At 44.6% G+C, this 19,780-nt stretch overlaps 1 protein-coding gene across 1 annotated transcript in view; it reads right to left on the bottom strand.

Annotated features, from left to right (window-relative positions):
* The window catches only part of SASH1 (SAM and SH3 domain containing 1), a gene marked incomplete at both ends in the record, with an annotated part of 180,503 nt that extends 170,490 nt beyond the window's left edge, over positions 1-10,013 (bottom strand). Inside the window, one exon of the mRNA XM_080700145.1 lies at positions 9,897-10,013. Coding sequence (XP_080556271.1) covers positions 9,897-10,013 — 117 coding nt within the window. The remainder of the gene's footprint in view (positions 1-9,896) is intronic.
* Between the last annotated feature and the right edge of the window lie 9,767 nt (positions 10,014-19,780).

Below are 19,780 nucleotides of genomic sequence, written 5' to 3'. Positions count from 1 at the left end.
GCAAACAGTCTAATATTGAACACTATATTTTCTTTGTGTGTGTGTATGTGGTACTGGGAATAGAACCCAGGGGCATTCTACCTCTAAGCTATAACCTCAGCCCTATTTTTTTTCCTTTATTTTGAAACAGGGTCTCACTAAGTTGGAGAGGGCCTCACTAAGTAGCTGAGGCTGGTGGTGAACCATGATCCTCCTGTCTCAGCCTCCCAAATGCTGGGATTACAAGAAGCACTACCACACCTGGCTTGAGCACTATATTTTCAAAGCACACAAAAGAACATTTAACTACTTGTGTGTGTGTGTGTGTGTACGCGTGCGTACACCCACCCTCTAAGTGAAAACAAAAATTAACAGATAACAAGGCTTATGCAAAAGTATTAAAGTCAACAAATTCAAGGCTACCTAAGATAAATTTCTTAAGTAGCTAGGCCTCCGGACATATACCAATTTTTTTTTTTTTTTTTTTTTTTTTTTTTTTTTTTTTGCTTTTGAATAGCACTTTTAATTAAAAGCATGTGATTCTCACAGTACATTGCTCTTCTGTCCCAGTATTGTCTTTCTCTCCTGTAGGCCAAGAGAAAGGATGAAGACAGGAGCAGACAGAGATGCTGCAGAGCCACATTAACAAGCGGTGGACGCAGCATTCATGTCAAACATGAGTGGCATCTGTCCCTCTCCTCGGACAGCCAGGGAGCCCTGCTCTGAATCTCTAGGGACACCTGGAACAGTCGTCGAGCGAGCACCCGTTCTAAATGCAAATGTTTTCACCAATCATCTTACAGAAGTCAATGGCACAGGAGATCCCTTCATAAAAACAAAGAAGTAGCAACAGCAAAGAGAAGAAACAATCCCATTATCAACCTTTGTCGCCTGAGTCCTAGACACACCACGCTGCCTGGATCCTCAGTCTCCAGGATGGAAGGGTCTGGATGATATGGCGGGCTGTCTCCAGGCAGCATTCTTCTTGTGAAAAATTAATGCTGCCCGGTGACATATTTGAAGGAACAAAAGAAGGGACACGAGGCATCTGGCTGGGAGCAGTGCTACTGCGGAACAGACCTACCAATTGCAGGTCCCATTACCAGAAGTAAATTAATAAGTAAATGAGCCTGCCACGTGAATCAAGACAATTTCAGCTGGTTACCAAAACATAGTTTACCTCAAAGTTTGTCTGAAGGTTTGGTTAATTCTTATAGTCTTAGTCTATATGTATAGTTCATTCTAAGAGTCTAAGCCTCCAGCCATTTTTGTGTGTGTGTGTGTGTGTGTGTGTGTGTGTGTGGTACTGGGGATGGAACCCAGGGGCCCTCTACCTCTAGACTACACTCTCAGACCTATTATATTTTATTTGGAGACAGGGTCTCTTAAGCCAGCTGAGGCTGGCTTTGAACCTGCAACTTCCTCCTGTCTTAGCCTCCCAAGCGCAGGGATTACAAGCATGCGCCACCATGCCCGGCTGCCTCCAGCCATTTAAATTCACTGTTACAAGCTGGGCTTGGTGGCACACACCTGTAATCCCAGTACTTGAGAGGCTGAGACAGGAAGATTGCAGGTTGGAGGACAGCCTCAGCAACTTAAATAAAGAACAAAAATAGGGCTGGTGACGTAGAGCTCAGAGGTAAAAAGATCCCTGGGTCTGGTGCCTAGTACAACAACAAAATAATAATAATAAATTCACTCTTTTGGTACTGAGGTGCAGTCAGTGGTAGACGGGTAGAGCCCTTGCCCAGCATGTGCAAAGCCTTGGATTCAATCCCAGCACTGAATCATCACCACCACCACCACCATCATCATCATCATATCATCATCATCATCATCACTATCATCACCATCACCACCACCATCATCATCATCACCATCATCATCACCACCATCACCACCACCATCATCATCATCACCACCATCACTCGAAATCAACTGCATTTCTACTTTATGAAAAAAATGTGCATAGACATGGTATCTACTACAGTGGGATTATGATCTTACTTCTTAAGCAGAATGTAGTCAGCTAGTGCCACAGCACTCTTAAAAAGAATCCACAGACCATAATCCCAGCTAGGAGGCCAAGGCAAGAAGATCGCAAGTTCAAGGCTAGCTTTGACAACTTACCTAGCCCCTGTCTTGAAATAAAAAGTACAAAGGGCTGGGAATGTAGCTCAGTGGTAAAGTATCTCTAGATTCAATCCCTAGTACTACCAAAAATAATTAAAAAAATAAATTAAAAAAATACTATAGAGTAATCCTAATTTTTAATTAATTGTAACTGACAAGAAATTGTGTGTATTTATCAGATACAATGTGGTTTAGTGATCTTTGTATTTCTTAGCATACAGCAATCCTTAATTACTTGGGATACTGAGTAAGATGTGGGGTCTAAGGAAGCCCATGGAGAGCTAATGATGTGATACATGAACATGTGGCCTGAGCGCTCATCACCTCTGCCTGGATCCTAGGATGCCTCCTTCCTCCAAACTCACTGCCAACCCCTCACCCCCAAAAGTAACACTTCTTTTTCGTGTGTGTGTGTGTGTGTGTGTGTGTGTGTGTGTGTTGATAGGGATAAAACCTAGAGACTCTCAAATGCTAGTCAAATAATCTACTGAGCAACATCCTCAGACCCCCAGAAAATCACTTTTCTAAAACACAGGCATGTCCCATGCCTGTTTAAAGTTCTGCATTGGCTTCTCACTGGCGCCGCTGAAGACGTCAGCCTCCTGGGCGCCCAGACCTGAGCCACCCGGTGCTCCTGCTTGGCTAACACCTCTGACCTACTTCCCTCTGCTCTTCCTCCCAACTTGAAAACACTCTCTAGAAACCCCTACTCATCCACCAGGGCCCCAATCCAAAGGTTTGTGTTTGTAAGAGAGGAAGGGTAGGGCTGCAGATATTTTTCTGCAAACTATGCCTTTCTAGAAGTCAAGGCTAAGTACAGTAAGCCCCCCTTATGTGCAAGAGATAATGTTCCAAGCCCCCCAGTGGATGTCTGAAACCACAGATAATGCCAAACCCAATATATACATATTTTCCTATATATGCCTATGACAACGTCTGATTTATAAAGTAGACATAGTAGGAGAGTAACAATAATCTAATGGAATATTATAATATACTAAATAAAAGTTATATGAATATGATAGCTTTCTCTCTCAAAACATATTATTGTATTGTAGGTCTTCACAACCTCAGCATATGCTATTTTTTCTTTCCTTATGAGGTCCTGAATTTCCATCTTTTCACTTAGGAGAAGCTTTCTTAAGGCTTTTCTTTGGTACATCTGGGGTCAGTTTGGGATCATTGTTAAATAAAATCAGGTTTACCTGCAAGTAAACACTGATGGTCAGATGACCAGGATGGTGACTGAGTGACTGACGGGAGAATGCTGTATGCAATGTGTACTCGCTGGACAAAGGAATGAGAAGTATGGGGTGGGAACGAGCAAGACTCCATCACAGTGCTCAGAGGGCGTACAAATTAAAAATTATGAACTCTTTATGTCTGGGGTTTCCCATTTAATATTTTCAGGCCAAGGCTGACTCCAGGTAACTGAAACAGGAGAAAGTGAAGCCAAAGAAAAAGAAGTGTGGGCATGGTGATGCTTGCCTGTAACCATAGTACTTGGGAGGCCGAAACAGGATGATTACCAGTTTAAGGCCAGCCTCAGGAACTTAGCAAGACTCTCAATAACTTAATGAGATACCATTTTAAAATAAGAAATGAAATAGGGGCGGAGGTATAGCTAGGAGTTAGAATGCCCCTAGGTTCAATCCCCAGTAAAGTTCCCTTCCTAGAAAACAAACAAAACCAAAGTAAAAGGAAGACTACTGTATCACGAATACTTAGGTCAATTGCTTCAAAATATAGCTTAGCCCAGCAAACAAAAACAAACAAATAAAAAAACTGTCAGCTTCTCTGTTTGCTACCTGTGTTTATGATTTAGAACATGGGTGTTCACCTCTCAGCTGTAAAATAAGGCCAAGGCTACTGGTCACATCTACTGGGAGGATGAGTAACAGCCCTACAGGACCTGCACAGAGCCAAGACTCCTCCTGAGCACCCACAGGTAGCTACATCCTACCATCAAAAGTCGGAGTCAAGCCGGGTGCGGAAGCACACGCTTGTAATCCCCGCACTTGAGAGGCGGAGACAGGAGGGTCACGCAGGTTCGAAGCCAGCCTTGCTGGTTTAAGAGACCCTGTTTCCAAATAAAAAATATAAAATAGGTCTGAGAGTGTAACCCGGAGGCAGAGGGTCCCTGGGTTCCATCCCCAGTACCACCAAAAAAAAAAAAAAAAAAAAGGTCGGAAGGTCGGAGTCAACAATGAAAAACAAGGGCATCAGGCATCAGTAGAAGAGAGAAGGACTCAGGACTAAGCCAGAGGAACCACAGCAGAGTTGGCACACACCTGTAATCCAAGTGCTTTGGAGGCTGAGACAGGAGGGTTTCAGATTTGAGACCAGCCTAGAAAATTACAGAGATGCTTAGGAATCTATCAAGACCCTGTTTCAAAATAAAATAGGGCTGGGGAATATAGCTCCAAGGTAGAATGGCCCTTGGTTCAATTTCCAGGATCATATAAAAGGAACTTTTTGAAAAGTCAGAGAAAAGTAAAGGAAGACTGAGAGGAGGGAGAAGGGGAACTGCTAAGAAGGTTGTTTTGATGGGACCTCTTTAGGAGATCCAGGGAACCCAGGCAGATTTACAAAAGCCATCAGCTTTGTCATGAGGACGCTGGGGCCCTGACCTGCCCTGCTTACCTGGGCAGGTCATTACTCTCTGGAGCCTTTGACTTCTTGTCTCTGAGTCAGAGTCCAAGGGCCCTTCAGTCCCTCCCAGCGCTTCACCCCACAACCTCTCAGCACTATAAAGGCCATAAGGCTTTCAGTTGGCTACAAGGAACAGAAAATTCAGATGAAGTCAGAATATCTGGAACTACAACTGACTACTGAAGCCCAACACAATAAAACTAATTTAGTCATTAGTTGATAAGCTAAGCTTAACTCCAGACACCCCCCCCCCCCTATTTGAACAACTAAAATAACGCCTTTCAAGGAACTTAGCATTTTCAAAGTCCCCGGGGATCTTGCTCTCCCCTACACTTTGCCTAACAAAAAAAGGGCGGATTTTTAAAATTTGTTGTTATTGTTGTTTCTTTTGGTTAAGTTTTGTTTTTAGGACCAGAATAAACAGCAAGACAGGTTAAATATAAGGGTATTGGGGACCGAAGCCCGCTACTACATGGCGTTCTGCAGTTTGTGGAACACAAGAGTAGGTAAGAAGAGGTCTGGAGAATCGCTGTACAATGGGTATTTTCTAAACATTGCTAGGAAATGAGTGTAAACTTAGGAATGGAGCAAAGAACAGAGGAAATTTCAGGCCTGGGGGAGGTACATCTTGCAGGATCCTGGAAACAATAGGAGCTTAACTAACCCTTTTGCAGTTAACAAGTAGTTTTAAAGGCCTGACCAGCCCATCTTTGGCCTGGGCTTCAAATTCTGGAGGTAGAAGCCAAAGAACCACCACAATTAACCACATGGATAATCAGTCCTGAAAAAATGATCTTCCACATCTAACCGTATTAACCTTAGCAATTTCTGCTTTTAAAAACAACTACCCTCTCCCACGCCAAAGGGGGGGGGGTGCAGTAACTACCACCATCAAGATAAAAAGCAACCTCCCAGAGGAGGCTAACTAACTCTGTGCTGCTCAGCAGATGTGGACTGTGGAGGGCCAGGTGAGAAGCTTAAACACCCAGGCCAGCCACATGTTGCAGAGCTGGGAAAGAGAATGCACATTTCAAAGACCACCAGGGCTTATTCGCACAGAGCCCACAACATTTGGCGATTTACCACCATCAGCGGCAGCTCGGGGACTTTCGTTTGCATGATGGAATTGTCCAATGGTAGCATCGGCCTGAGCAGAAGTGATTAGCATCTTCAGAAATGTGCCCATTCTAACAGATATGTGAGTCTACACAGAAGTGTTTTGAAGTGACGCCTGTATTTAAGAAATATGTGCTTCCCCCTCCCCCTCATTGGACAAAATCATGTTCTCAGCACCCAGGAAGTCAATGACAGGAGAGTCAGAAGAATATCCCTGTTCTCCAGGTCCTCACAATGGACTCTTTTGGCTCCTACTCTGCATTCTGTCTCAACTTACATATTGACTTATTTGCTTTTATCTATTCTAGTTCTGCTTAAACATTTTCTTCTTTTAAATAAGCACTTTGTTAACAGTTATCTGAAAGCAACTATTCGGTACTTATCTGTGCATGGCCTGAATTAATTTAAATGCAAAATGTGTCTGAAAAAACTCAAATAGCCATACCTAATTCACTAAGAGCCGAGACTCTGGTCAGCCAGCTTCCCTGGTGCTCTCCACGAAATCCCCTGGGACGGATGCCCTTCGCTGCTGCTGAGCTCAGCACCCTGGGAAAAGGTGCTGCGCCCTGTCACCCAGAAACAATCTCACCTACGAGGCTGTGGGCTTTGATTTTCACATTAAAAGAGCTTAAAAAGCAAAGTAGCAGCCGCGTCCGGACTCTTTCAAATGGGATGTTTGGAGGTGCAAGTTCCCTTTACCTCTGCGCCCCTCCTCCAGTACAGAAAACGAAGTTTTTCAATCACATTTTCGCAAAAATACTGAGCGAGGTTCCATCTCTACCAAGTTAGACTGAGATTGTTAGCTATGGAGCAGCGTGGCACCAGACTCCTGAGAGGTGTCCCCAACCCCGACCTAGGTCACTAATGATGGATGTCACTCATGAGTGACTGCGGAATCCCCAATTTTACAACATGAAACAAAAGAAATGGTCTCTTGTACGTAATAAGAACTCAGAGTCAATTGTCAGTTTTGTGTTATCACATTTTTCTCCCCAAGATCCAGCTTTTTATGGATAACACCTTTTTAGTAATAAAAAGAAGATATTTTTGTGTGTGTGAGTGTGTGTGTGGTACTGAAGATCAAACCCTGGGGCTTTCTACTTCCAAGCTACAGACCCCCAGCCCTATTCTATGTTATTGTTATTTTTATTATTTTTTGTGGTACTAGGGGTTGAACCCAGGGATATTCAAACTCTGAACTAAACCCCCAGCTCTATTTTTTATTTTTTATTTTGAAAGAGGGTCTCACTAAGTTGCGGAGGGCCTCACTAAGTAGCTGAGGCTGTCCACAAACCTGCAATCCTTCTGTCTCAGCCACCCAAGTACTGGGATTACAAGTGTGCGCCATCAAGCCCGGCTCCCATTTTATTTTGAAGCGGGGTTTCTCTAGGTTGCCAAGGGTCTCGCTAAGTTGCTAAGGCTGACTTGGAATCTGCAATCCTCCTATTTGGGCCTCCTAAGTACTGGGATTACCAGCGTGTGGCTGAAGATCCACCCTTTTAACCTGGTGTCTTCCTATTGGCTTGTACAAAGGAAAATAAGCCATGTTTTCTCTGTCTGCATTTGTCTAGGAACAAGCCCAATGTCCAAGTTCACCGCGAAGGAAATCAAGGCTGTAAAAAGTATGTGGAAACAGGAGTGGACATAACCTGTTTGGGACTTGCTTTCCGTCTTTCCTGCCGCACACTGAACAGCTATGGAAGAAGCATGTGTTTTCTTTTCTCCTGCATCTGCCCTTTGAATAACAGGTTTGAGCTTCTAGGGCCCCACCCCATCTTTTAACTCAGCCAAAGAACACTCTGCTACAGCCGACCCAACAGTGCTGGAATCTGCCAGGGAAGGGAAAGCAAATACTCAGAAAGAGCCACCTGCCAGCCCTCCTCCCCAACCAACCTCAGCCCCTTTCAGTTAACCAGCTCCCTGCCCCACGTGGGATGTGACCAGTGTTCCCTGGGACTGGGAACTTACAGCGGGGTCTCAGCAAGAAATAAGATCAACTTCCTCCTGGAGGAAGTAAAAAAAAAATCTATCACCACCCCTTGAAAATGTTCATCGGGCTGGGCAGAGGTGCATGCTGGTCATCCTGTTGGGGTGAGCCTCTCTCCCTACTTATGTCTTCTATCCTACATCAATCCCAGCCACTGGGGAGGCTGACAGGAGGATAGCAAGTATGAGGCCAGACTCTTCAACTTAGCAAACATCTGCCTGAAAGCAAACTATTTTGAAAGGCCTGGAAATGTGGCTCAAGGTAAAAGGCTCCTGGTGTTCAATCCCCAGGACTGGAGGGGGGCAAGATGCTGAGTGGGCTTTCTGGAATTTCAGTTTAAGACCTTATTCATCTGAAAAGTTTAGAAAACACAAAAACAAGAGCTTCTAAATCCAAAAGATAGATTGTGTGTACAGTGCATGCTTAAGCAAAATGGACATAGTAGGCAAATCTATATTTGATTATAAAAAATACTTTAATTGGGAGGCTGAGACTGGAGGATCGCAGTTTGCAGACAGCCTCAGCTACTCAAGCCCTTTGCAACTCAGCGAGATCCTGTTTCAAAATAAAAACAAGAACAACAAAAAAAAATAGGACTGGGCTGTATCTTGGAGGTAGAATGCCCCTGGGTTCCATCCCCAGTACTGCAAAAACACAAAAACTTATATATATACTTTAAATATATACTTTAAAATACCAGGAGTGAGAAGATCATAGATAAATCATTAAACAATCTTTCCTGGTTCTCACACCAGTGAGCACCTGGGACTTTAGGGTGTCTGGAAAGATGAGACATAAAAGTATTTGCAGGGAACATATATAACATGTAATATGTAATATGTGATATATATATATATGTAATATATAGTATAGCTGCATTAATTGAGCACCTACTATATGCCAGGCAGTATGCCACGGACTCCATAACATCAACTTAGCTAAGTCTCACAAAACCCAAGAAGCAAAGCCCCCTTTCCTTGTGAAGGAGCCGAGGCTCAGGAGGGGTGAACAATTTGCACGGTAGGGCAGACAACAATTGGAGGCGAGGGGCTTGGCCCCGGCCAGCTCACTCCTAACCCAAGAGCTCCATCACCGTGGCAAAAACGGCACCCTCTTGAGCATCCCCAAAGAAGGGCTTCTTTCTAAAAATGACACCTCCTCCCATGAGAGAAAGAGAGGCTCTCAAAGTAAATCTAGAGTTCTTTTCCAAAGATCTACCCAGCTTTACACAAAAGTCGGTCTTTTAACGTGTGGGCTGTAATTTTCAACAGGAAAGTTCTCTCTGTGTACGCGGATGAAGACCTGTAGCCTTAGTCGCCCCCACGCCTGTTGCTAGTCGACCTGCTAACTACAGCTCCACTAGAGATCTGCTAAATCCCCGGGATATTCAACCCTGGGCACGTTAAAGCTCCATTCCCCCAGGTATGAGGGCTGCTGTCCAGAACTCTGCCAAATCCACGGGCGGTTTTAGTCCCGGGACATTTCAAAATCTTTGACAGCACCGATTTAGCAAAGTAAGTCTACTGCGTTCAGCCCCAACCACGTAAAAAAAAAATCTCTCGTCATTCTACAAATTGGAAAAACTGCAAACAGAGAAAGTAAACACTGGGGGCGTATGGCGTCGGGCAATGGCTGTTTTCTTCTTGTGGTCTCACAACAAGGGGAGAGGAGATAAACATCGGCGCCACCGGCCTCGTCCAGATCCCCCGGGGAGAAGCCGGGCCACCAAATATTTAGCAAGTCGCATTTACATTCGCCTCCTCTTTGAAGGGCTCTCGCTTGCCTTCCGCGCGCACCAACTTCTCGGCAGGTGTTCCAGGTTAAACTGTTGAATGTTATACCCGATTGTTTAAAAAAAAAAATCTTTGATGCGATCGGCGGCTGGTTATTTTTTAATCAGGGCTGGAAACCCTACACTTGGTGCGTGTCTTTAACCCACCAAGAGCGGGGAGCCAGAGCAAGGCGATGCCCAGAAGAGAGAGGGGAGCCCGCGGGTGGCGAGGAGCCAGCCCGGGGTGCAGGGACTCACCAGGATGCCCATCACGTCGCTCCAGAGGCGGGAGAACGCCTCGGGGGTGCCGGCGCCCGGCTCGGGCTCGGGCTGCGGCTCCGGCGCGGGGCCCGCGGCGCCCGCGTCCTCCTCCATGGCGGGCGCTGCGCGCTGGCCGTGCGTCCCGAGCCCCGAGCGCAGGCCGGGCTGACAACTCCACCAACTTTCCCACCGGCCGGCGGCCCCGGCGGAGCCCGCACCACCCGGAGCGCGGGGAGCCCGCGCGGCCACCAGCGCCCAGCGCGCGGCGCGGGCGGCGCCTCCCGGGACCGGGCACGGCGGGCGGGGGCCCGCGGCTCCCCCCGGCCAGCCAGGCTGGGCAGGGCCCGCGGGGGGCTCGGCCGCGCCTCCCGACCTGGCCCGCACCTCCCCGGGCCCCCTCTGTTCAAAATGAGCTCTTCCAGCCCCACATGACTCGCTCCCCTCCAGGCTAAAGAAAGCGTTTAGCAACAAAAGGTGCTGTGATGTCAGGCTCTTTGCATGGCAATGAGCCGCGCGCAGGAGAGCCGGCGCCGGTGCCAGGGCAGCGCGCACGGTTCCAGGCGCACCCTTCGCCGGCTCCGGCTTCGGGCCCCAGAAAGTTAATCTTTAAGCCATTCCTGCGGAAAGGGTTCACGGGCAGTCAGTGTCCTTAAGATCCACACCTCGCCCCTCGGGAAGAGAGCGAGCTGGGGTTTGCAGCCCGGCCTCTGAGGACCAAGACTCCGGAGAAAAACAAGTGCGAACGCTGGGGCACCAGCCATTGTCTGGGTCGTTTTTCCTAAGTGGGGACATTTTGGCTCCCGAGTGGCCAGGGTGCTAACTGCCCTGCTAGGCTTTGCGCTCCTCGGGAGAAACAGACTTCGGGGATTACGGATTATGGAGTGCTTTACATCTAGGACTCAGGCAAAAAATGTTTTTCAAAACCAGATGCTAATGGTCGTAGCTGCTCAACTGTACACACTTGGGGCCTGTGTGTGTGTGTGTTTCCCAGGGGAAGATCCATGACGGGTTTATTTTGTGAGGGAAATAGCCCGGGACAGGTTCTTTTTCCTTTTGTGATTCTTTCTTTTCAAACCACTCAGAGAGTTTTCCCTGGGAGGTGACAACCTTGTCACATTTGATTTGGTAACTGCCCACTTTGTGAACCTGTTAAGAAACCACAAGGAACCTACCTACCACTTGTTAGAGTGTGGTGTGGAGAGGAAAAACTCTGGCGAGGTGCACTCAGGACAGAGCCCTGCTGGCTACAGAAGTCTCCCCCGGATGTTTGTTTGTTTGTTTGTTTGTTTTCTTCTAGGCCCACATAAAAAGAGGTAAGAGCATGCTTTTCAAATTGCCAAAAACCTTAATCGCCAAGAGCACCAATCCAGCCAATGAATTAACAGCCCTTGTAACAAAATTCAAAACATAACAGGAATTGAACCCAGAGACATTTTTAGAGCCACACACACACCCTACCCAGTCCTATTTTATTTTTCATTTGGACACAGGGTCTCCCTAAATTGCCGAAGTGCTCATTAAGTTGGTGCGGCTGGCCTTGAACCTGTGGTCCTCCTAGCTCAGCCTCCCCAAGTACTGGGATTACAGGACAGGCCTGCACCACTGGGCCTGGCTATGTAAAAACTTTTTCAAACATAAGTGTATGGCTGAGTGCAGTGGTGCCCACTTGTAACCCCAGCTACCCCATGGCTGAGGCAGGAGGATCACTAGTTCAAAGCCAGCCTCAGCAATTTAGGGAGCCCCTGTCTCAAAAACTAAAAGGGCTGGGGATGTAGCTCAGTGGTATAGCACCCCTAGGTTCCATCTTTAGTACTACAAACAATAATTATAATATTATCATAAAAATAAATTTATGGGGGCTGGGATGACTCTGTGGTAGAGAGCATGATTAGTCAACTTCAGTCTCCAGCACAAATAAATTAATTTATAAGAACAACTCCTAATACCTTTTTCCCCCAAAATGTGACTTAGTGATACTGATACTGTTTTTGAAAGGAAAGGGGGAAAAAAAAAAAAAAAGGTTTTCCCCGGACAGTAAAGAATCATGGTGTTGAAGGGAGACAGAGGCCTAGACCACAAGTCCACAGAGCCAGTCTTGGTGTGCTTTTCTGGGCTGATGCCAAGTTAGGTTAGGTTAGCTCTACCATGCGCAAAACCAAGAAAATTCAGTCAAGGCTGGTGGGATGAGAATAAATAAAAATAAATTAATAAATAAATAAATGTCACTTCTATAAAAACAAGTAAATGACATGAGAAGGTACAGAGCCTTGACAGCTGATTTTACAGGTCTACTAAAGAATTTCAACGTATTCACTATGTGACACTTTTTTTTTAATAAAAAAAAAATTGTGGAGCACTTAGCTGCTCCCAACAAGGGGCAGCTGATTCTCTGCATAAATCCTTGCTGCCCAGTGACCACGGAGGGTCTTGTGCAATGCCAGCGGGGCCCAGGGCTGCGGTTGGGATGAAGGCTGACTGAAGCACCCATCAGGTATTTCTCTTCTTGACTCAGATAACCTGGGGCGAAGCATTTGACCTCTTGGTGCTGCAGTTTCCCCACCTGGGATGAGGCAAGGCCAGACTAATTGCTACCCACCACCTCAGAGGTGATACCATGTTTCGGGGTCATCTAAAGAGGCGTACAACTTAGGGGTAACAACCACTTCATCCTTGTGTTAATGTAATTGAACCTTAGCCAGCCTGTGGGTACTTAAGGGAATCAATCAGTAGTCTAGATATTTAACCTGCTTTTCCTGCTGCGCCCTAGTAAATGACTGGGGAAATGGGATACACAATATTGGGGGTGGGTGTCGATACCTATGCATATGATGTGAAATTTTGTGTTTGCTCTATTGCAAAAAGTCACTTTTCTCTTTCTGGAACATGAATAATTTTGCTGGCCATTTTATTTATTTATTTATTTATTTATTTATTTATTTATTTATTTATTTTGCAGGTCTAAGGATGGAACCCAGGGGCATTCGACCTCTGAGCTAAAACTCCTGTCCTGTTTTTTATTCTTTATTTTGAAACAGGATCTCACTAAGTTGCGGAGGACCTCACTAAATAGCTGAGGCTGTCTGTGAACTGTGATCCTCTGGTCTCTACCTCCTCAATGCTGGGATTACAAGCGTGCGCCACCACGCCAGGCTTGCTGGCCATTTTAAAGAGTGAAGTTGAGTCATGTTTCCCTTCATGTGTGGAAGAGAGAAAGAAAATAGGAAATGAAAGAGATGTTGTTTAAATGAGGAGAGAAACCAGCAAAATACCAGAGAGGGAGTGAGGAGGGATATGGGGAGGGGAAAGGAGGCTTGTGGAAGGAAACCATTCAAATAATGGTATTTCCATATATGAAGTCATCACCATCAATCTCACTATGGGGAGGGAGGAGGAGGGTCACTTTGAATATCACTGTGATATATAATGATAATGCACCAATAAAAGTATAGAAAAGTTTTTAAAAGAATGCTCTATATTGTATGATTCTTTATTTTATTTTATTTTATTTTATTGCAGTACTGGGATGGAACCCAGGGGCATTCTACCTCTGAGCCACACCCCCAGCCCTGTTTTTTATTCTTTATTTTGAAATAGGGTCTTGCTGAGTTGCAAAGGGCCTCACTAGCTAGTAGCTGAGGCTGTCCTTGAACTGCGATCCTCCTGTCTCAGCCTCCCAAATGCTGGGATTACGAGCGTGAGCCCTCTATGATTCTATTTATATGAAACTCCAGGATTTTTGCTCAGTTGCTGAGGCTATCCTTGAATCTGTGAGACTCCTATCTCAGCCTCCCAAGTACTAGAATTATAGTCATGGGCCACCAAGACTGGCTAGGATAAGCAATCTCTTGAGACAGAAAGTAGACTAATAATCATCAAAGGATGGATAGGCAGCAACCTAGAGAGATCCTGTTCCAAAACAAAATGAAAAATAAAAAGAACTGGCAGCGCCAGGTAAAGCAGGGGTTTAGGGCACATGGAGGTGGTAGGTAATAGACACAGGGGCGTGGGGCTTTTTAGGCGATAAAAAGGTCCTTAAAATTTATTGTGAGGGTGGCTCAAATTTGTGAGTATACTACAAATTATTGATTTGGACATTTTAAATGGGTGGATTGTATGCTATAAAAAGTATAACTTAATAGTAGCTCATTAAAAAATAAAATTTCTAAAAACATTTTAAAAATTAGACTAAGCCAGGTGGGGTGGCACTCGCTTGTAATCCCAGTACTTGGGAGGCTGAGAAAGGATCACAGGTTCACCGCCAGCCTCAGCTACTTAGTGAGGTCCTCTGCAACTTAGTGAGACCCTGTTTCAAAACAAAGAATAAAAGAAAAATAGGGCTGGGGCTATAGCTAAAAGGTAGAATGCCCCCTGAGTTCCATCCCCAGTACTGCAAAAACAAACAAACAAAATGTTTTCCATATGAAAGAATCACCACTGTCTGTCTTCATCCTCCTGATCATCACTGTTTCAGAGTCCCAGGGGCCACCAGTCAGCAAGGGCTTTGTATAATAGTATTCTATCTCATGAAAGTGGGGAAAGATCTTAAAGATGAATTTCGAATCTCTAACTGTACAGATGGAGAAATGAGCTTCAGAGAAAGCAAAGGATTGGTCCAAGAGAACACAGCTATGTGGGCAGAGTCAAAGAACGACCTGATTATTTTAAATTTTCTTTCATCTATATTGTATTTTTTTTTTTTTTTTGGCGGTAGGGGGGATTGAACCCAGGGGCAGTCTACCTTCGAGCTATACCCCCAGACCTATTATTGTACTGCATTTGATATCCACAAACCTTTGCAAGGTAAGCAAAGGTAGATATACCACTCAAGATGGGTATAAAGCCAGACTCCCCTTTCTAGCAGGACTCTCATCCAGCTTGGTGGAATTGTGAAGTCAATCTGTAGGTCCTAATAAGTGTTCATTTTAACGAATGAAAAGAAAACCATCAGAATGAACTTCCTGGGAAAACTGGTGATGTAGCCATTTCAGTAACTATGACTTATTGGAAATAAGTCTCCACCATATGGTTGTACATGGACGTGTACAACAGAGATATACCAACAGGTAGTCATGTTCATTCTGGCTTGCTTAGTAAAACGTTGTCCTGCTGTGGGTTAGGATTACAGAATTTAAAAGCCACCACTTGAAGCTGGGCGTGGCGGCGCACGCTTGTCATCCCAGCATTTGGGAGGCTGAGACCGGAGGATCGCGGTTTGCAGACAGCCTCAGCTACTTAGTGAGGCCTCTGCAACTCAGTGAGACCCGGTTTCAAAATAAAGGATAAAAAATAAGGCAGGGGGTGTAGCTCAGTGGTCGAATGCCCCTGGGTTCCATCCCCAGACCCGCAAAAATAAATAAATAAATAAATAATAAATAAATAAATAAATAAATAAAAGCCACCAGTCTAGTTAGAGACATGGCTACACAGCAGAACATTTGCCTGGCATGCATGGCCCTGGGCTCAGCCCTCTCTAATCTGGCACTTGCAGGATATTTAAGGTACAGTTACAACTGAGTTAGGTCATTCCGCCAACAAAATAAAGGTAACTCTTCTGTTGCTCGGCAACTAAAGTCCAGTTTCATAGTAGGAAGCACAAACATAATAGAGTCAAGACAAAGTAGGTTTGAGTTTTTACTCATTTCTGTAAGACATTGGGCAAGTTATCTCATCTATAGAATGGAGGAATTCCATCTGCTTCACATATGTTATATGCGATCACGCAAAACCCACTACAGAATAGAATCTTTCCCACGTCTCCTCCCATCCTTTGCTCTTCTCTCTCGGCCCCCCTCGAGGCTGAATCCATAAATAGGAGGTGCCCTTGGTCCCCACCTAAATCTGTGGGTCACACAAAAGGGTAGTTCCCAGGGGCCTGGAGTGTGGCTGCTGGGCAGGAAGTTGGGGGGGGGTCACCAGGCGAGGTGCTGTGACTAGGGCTCTTCAGTGTCTACGTGAAGCAGGTGGGGGCAGCAGTGGCAGTAGCTATCACTGGCTGAAAAACCTGCTGTCTGCTAGGCATCGCGCTAGAATAAAAAAAAAAAAAATCTCATTGATGCGTCATCCTTTCCAAAATAAAACTTAGGGTTTCCTACTCTGCTCCTTCCTGGGTTAGTCGTGTTACCTGGATTCATTCATTCAAGCCACCAGCCTCATCCTTCCCTGTCCTCATCATCTCTCCTATCCAAACCATAGATAAGCCCTGCTGCTTGGACTTGCTAAATCCAGGTCAAAGCTATCCACTTCTCTTCACCTCCACCGCCAGCTCCTGGCACCACACTGCAGTCATCTCCTATAATATTTTGTCCAGAGCTGTACTTGCTTCTCAAAGTGGTGATGCAGTCATTAGCATCACCTAAGAACTTGCTGGAAATGCAACTTCTGGGCCTGCCTCGAGCCGACTGAGTCAGATACTCTGTGGTGGGATCAGCAATCTGTGTCTTAGTAAGTCCCCTAGGAGACAGTGATATGTATTTAAATTTAAGAGCCCTTGTAAAGTTGGGCAGGTCAGAATAAAAAAAAAAAAGCACATTGCTAAATTTTAACACAGAATACATTAAAAAGATACCAATAGATTATTTTTTAAAATTCACTGGTGAAAGAAGCTGTAAAAAGCCAAATAAAGAAGAGCCCCAGATTGGATATTCAGAATATTTGGTTTTAATGGGTGGATGATTAAATATTTAAGTTAAAATATATTCTCCTTAAGAATGGCACATGCTTTAGGAGTTTCATTTAAATGCTTGGGATTTTTTTTTAAAACAAAAACAACATATTTCTTTTTATAGTACAGATTAAATCTGAAAGATTATCAAGAGTCCAACTTATTTTTTACCGAAATTGGGCAATAAAAATAGTAGTTAGGCTCATTTAATTTTTGCCCATCATCAGCAAACTTCTCTGGCACTCCTACCTGGGGCGTTCCACAATGCCTTGGGGAACTGAATTCAAGAAAAAAAAACTGATATGCTGAAATATTTTTTGCTATCACAATCCTCCACAAATTCCTCTTCCACAAATGCCTTAAAGGTGAGCCAAGCCCATGCAAAGAATTACCTGTTTAAAAGCCCTTCAACAAGGAGTATTGGGTGAGAGAAAGAGCAGAGAAATGAAAACACTGTGAGGACAACCAGGACAGGAGGGAGAGAATGTAAATAAACAAAGCCAGAATGCAGGGCTATAAATACTTTTCTCTGAAATCTCACCACCCTGATAAGCAATGCCACCAGCCCAGACAGTCACAGGGCTGTCCTCTGTGCGGTCGCTAGGTAAACACCAATGCTTTGCCTAGAAGTTATTCTGTCGGTCACAGGTATTTATTGACACCAGAGAGTCAGACTCCATGATTTCTAAAACCACTTGCAATTCTGAACTGAGAAGTTTCTGGAGTCACGTACTACCTTCCCTAACACACACTATAGACAAGGAGTCAAGTTCTGATGAGCCGTTTACGGGTGCTCATGAGGGTCAAAAAGGTGTGCTATGAGAATCGAATTCTACAGTGTTCACGGCGAAGAATCAAGAGATTTTAAGCCATCCTTAAGCAATTTCTGAAGTAAATTGAGAGCAGTCACCCCTGTGGAATCTAGGAGACCATGTGAGGGCGAGCTGGTGAATAAGGAGGGGAGGAAAGGCAATGTGGAAAGGGATGATTTTCAGAATAATATTCTCTGCCATTTATCTTTTTAGCTTAGAAGAGTGTAAGGGGGGGGGATGTGTTATTAAGAGGCCAGAAATTATGTTAAGCATTTCCCAGTTATGCAAGAACAGACTTCAAAGCACAGCGGGGAAGTGCTCACCACCCAATGGATGCATCAATCTTGTCTATTTTATGAACTCTACCCTGTAAGGATGTCTCTTCGGCGGTCTCTGTCGCTTAAATGTAGGGCCAAAAATAATTTTTCTCCGTTAAATGTAAAAGCTCTAGTTAGAACTACTGCTCTGCCTTTTGTGAGGTGTAACCATGTTATAGTACACAGGAGAAAAGATTTCTACTTCCAGGATTAATCCTGGTAAACAGAAGATTACTTCAATCTTACCCAGAGCTCAAGTGGTATCCAGAGTGCTTTGTTTCAACAAGAAGAAAAACTGTATGATTAAAGACATTAGCATATGAGTATCAAACAAAACAAAACAAAACCAGACATTGGGCTGAGTACAACATTTTGGGGAAAAACATGTTTTGACTCATTAGAACAAAGGCAAGTGTGCTATTCTTTTTACTACTTATTTTCAAAGAGTCATGAATTTACTCTATAAGTTATTAAGAAAAAGCATGAGCCTAAGATGCACTGCCCAGTCTGATACAAGTCCAGCCATGGCTCCGCTGTTCTGTCTTTCATGGAGTGGAGAAACCCACACGGAATCACAGGAAACCAAAGTTTTATACTCGTGAAATTCCTCTACTGGTTATTACAAAGAGACACTCCCATTCTTGTTTCTGGAGGAAAAAAAAAAAAAAGGAAATTCTCAACTTTCCCTCCCTCCCAAATTCTATTATTTTAGAATCTCAGAAACACATATCTTCCTTTTCCTGTGGTCTAACTTCCTTGTTCCCTTGGTTACACTTCCTTTGTATAAGTCTATGGTCCTCCCCCGCCCCACCCCTGAAGTTGTTCAAGGCCATTTCCCTCTCCTGGGCACTTTCTTTCAAATCTCACTTACACACACACACACACACACATGCACACGCACACGCACACACAAAGGCTCAGTCATCTCCGTTCTTTTGGGCTGCCTTACACAATTGAAGATATAAATACATGAACTCTGAGCAACTCATCAAAAGAGGTGGCGTCTCGGGAACGTCTCAATGAGCTTCCTACATGTGGAGATAGAAGGCTGGGGTGGAAGGACACTGGGGTCAGGGCTACGTCTTTAAATAGTGCCTGGGTGAAACAATTCCCTGTTTAGGGACATATATGACATGCGCCGCTCCTATGATTAGTGCTGGCGTGAGTGAAGAATAAAATTTTAAAGGAAATATTAACATGGGCGATCAGGAACTAGATTTTCTGCACCATTTCCTCCCTCAATGAACGCGAATAGTTTTTAACAAATGTATTGTCTAGGCATAAATTGTCTCTATGCCCTATAAATGAAACAAATAGGTGCTAGCTACCCTTTATCTAATGAATGTTCTCAAAAATCAGATGATGTTGATTCCAACAGCAAAGAGGCGCTTAACAAAGAACCCTTGTTCTGGAAATGAGGTCATTTGGACAGTCTATCCATTAAGAAAAAGCCCATTTTGCTTTCAGAGGTCACCTATTGGGGCAGGAAATCCATCTTTCAGCCAGTGAACTAACATCTGGCCCAAGTCTTCTAGGCTGAAATGTCAATTTCCTGATCTAAATGGAATGCACATGAAAGAATAAAAAAAGATGAAAAATACGAATGTTCATTTGCTGAAGAATGCTTCAACCGCAGCCTGGATGCTGCCCCTCCCAAACCACCTACTCTTTAATTGATCACGAAACAAAACCAGGAAAGCACTCGCATGACAATTTTATGTCTTTCTGTATTAACACAAAGGTAAATGACAGCAAAGGAACAAATCAGTCGTCATGGGTAACTCCACACACAACTTTAATGTAGACCAACTAGTCACAATTCATGATCATGTCAGGCTGGGCTGAGATTTACATTTGGTTGTTGTTTGTTTCTGGGGCTGAGATTGAACTCAAAGCCTTATGCATGCTAAGGGCACTACCACTGACCACATCCCCAGCTCCAAGGTTTATTTGATTTTGTTTTATTTTTTGCAGTATGGGCGATAGAACCCAGGGGCATTCTACCTCCAAGCTACACCCTATGTTTTAGTCATTTATTTTTGAAACAGGGACCCACTGAGTTGCAAAGGACCTCCCTAAGTAGCTGAGGCT

The sequence above is a fragment of the Muscardinus avellanarius genome, assembly GCF_963383645.1.
Source record: "Muscardinus avellanarius genome assembly, chromosome: 8".
In the NCBI taxonomy this organism is placed as follows: Eukaryota; Metazoa; Chordata; class Mammalia; order Rodentia; family Gliridae; genus Muscardinus; species Muscardinus avellanarius.
The sequence above is the reverse complement of the archived record's forward strand: the minus strand, read 5'-3'. Positions and strand labels throughout refer to the sequence as shown.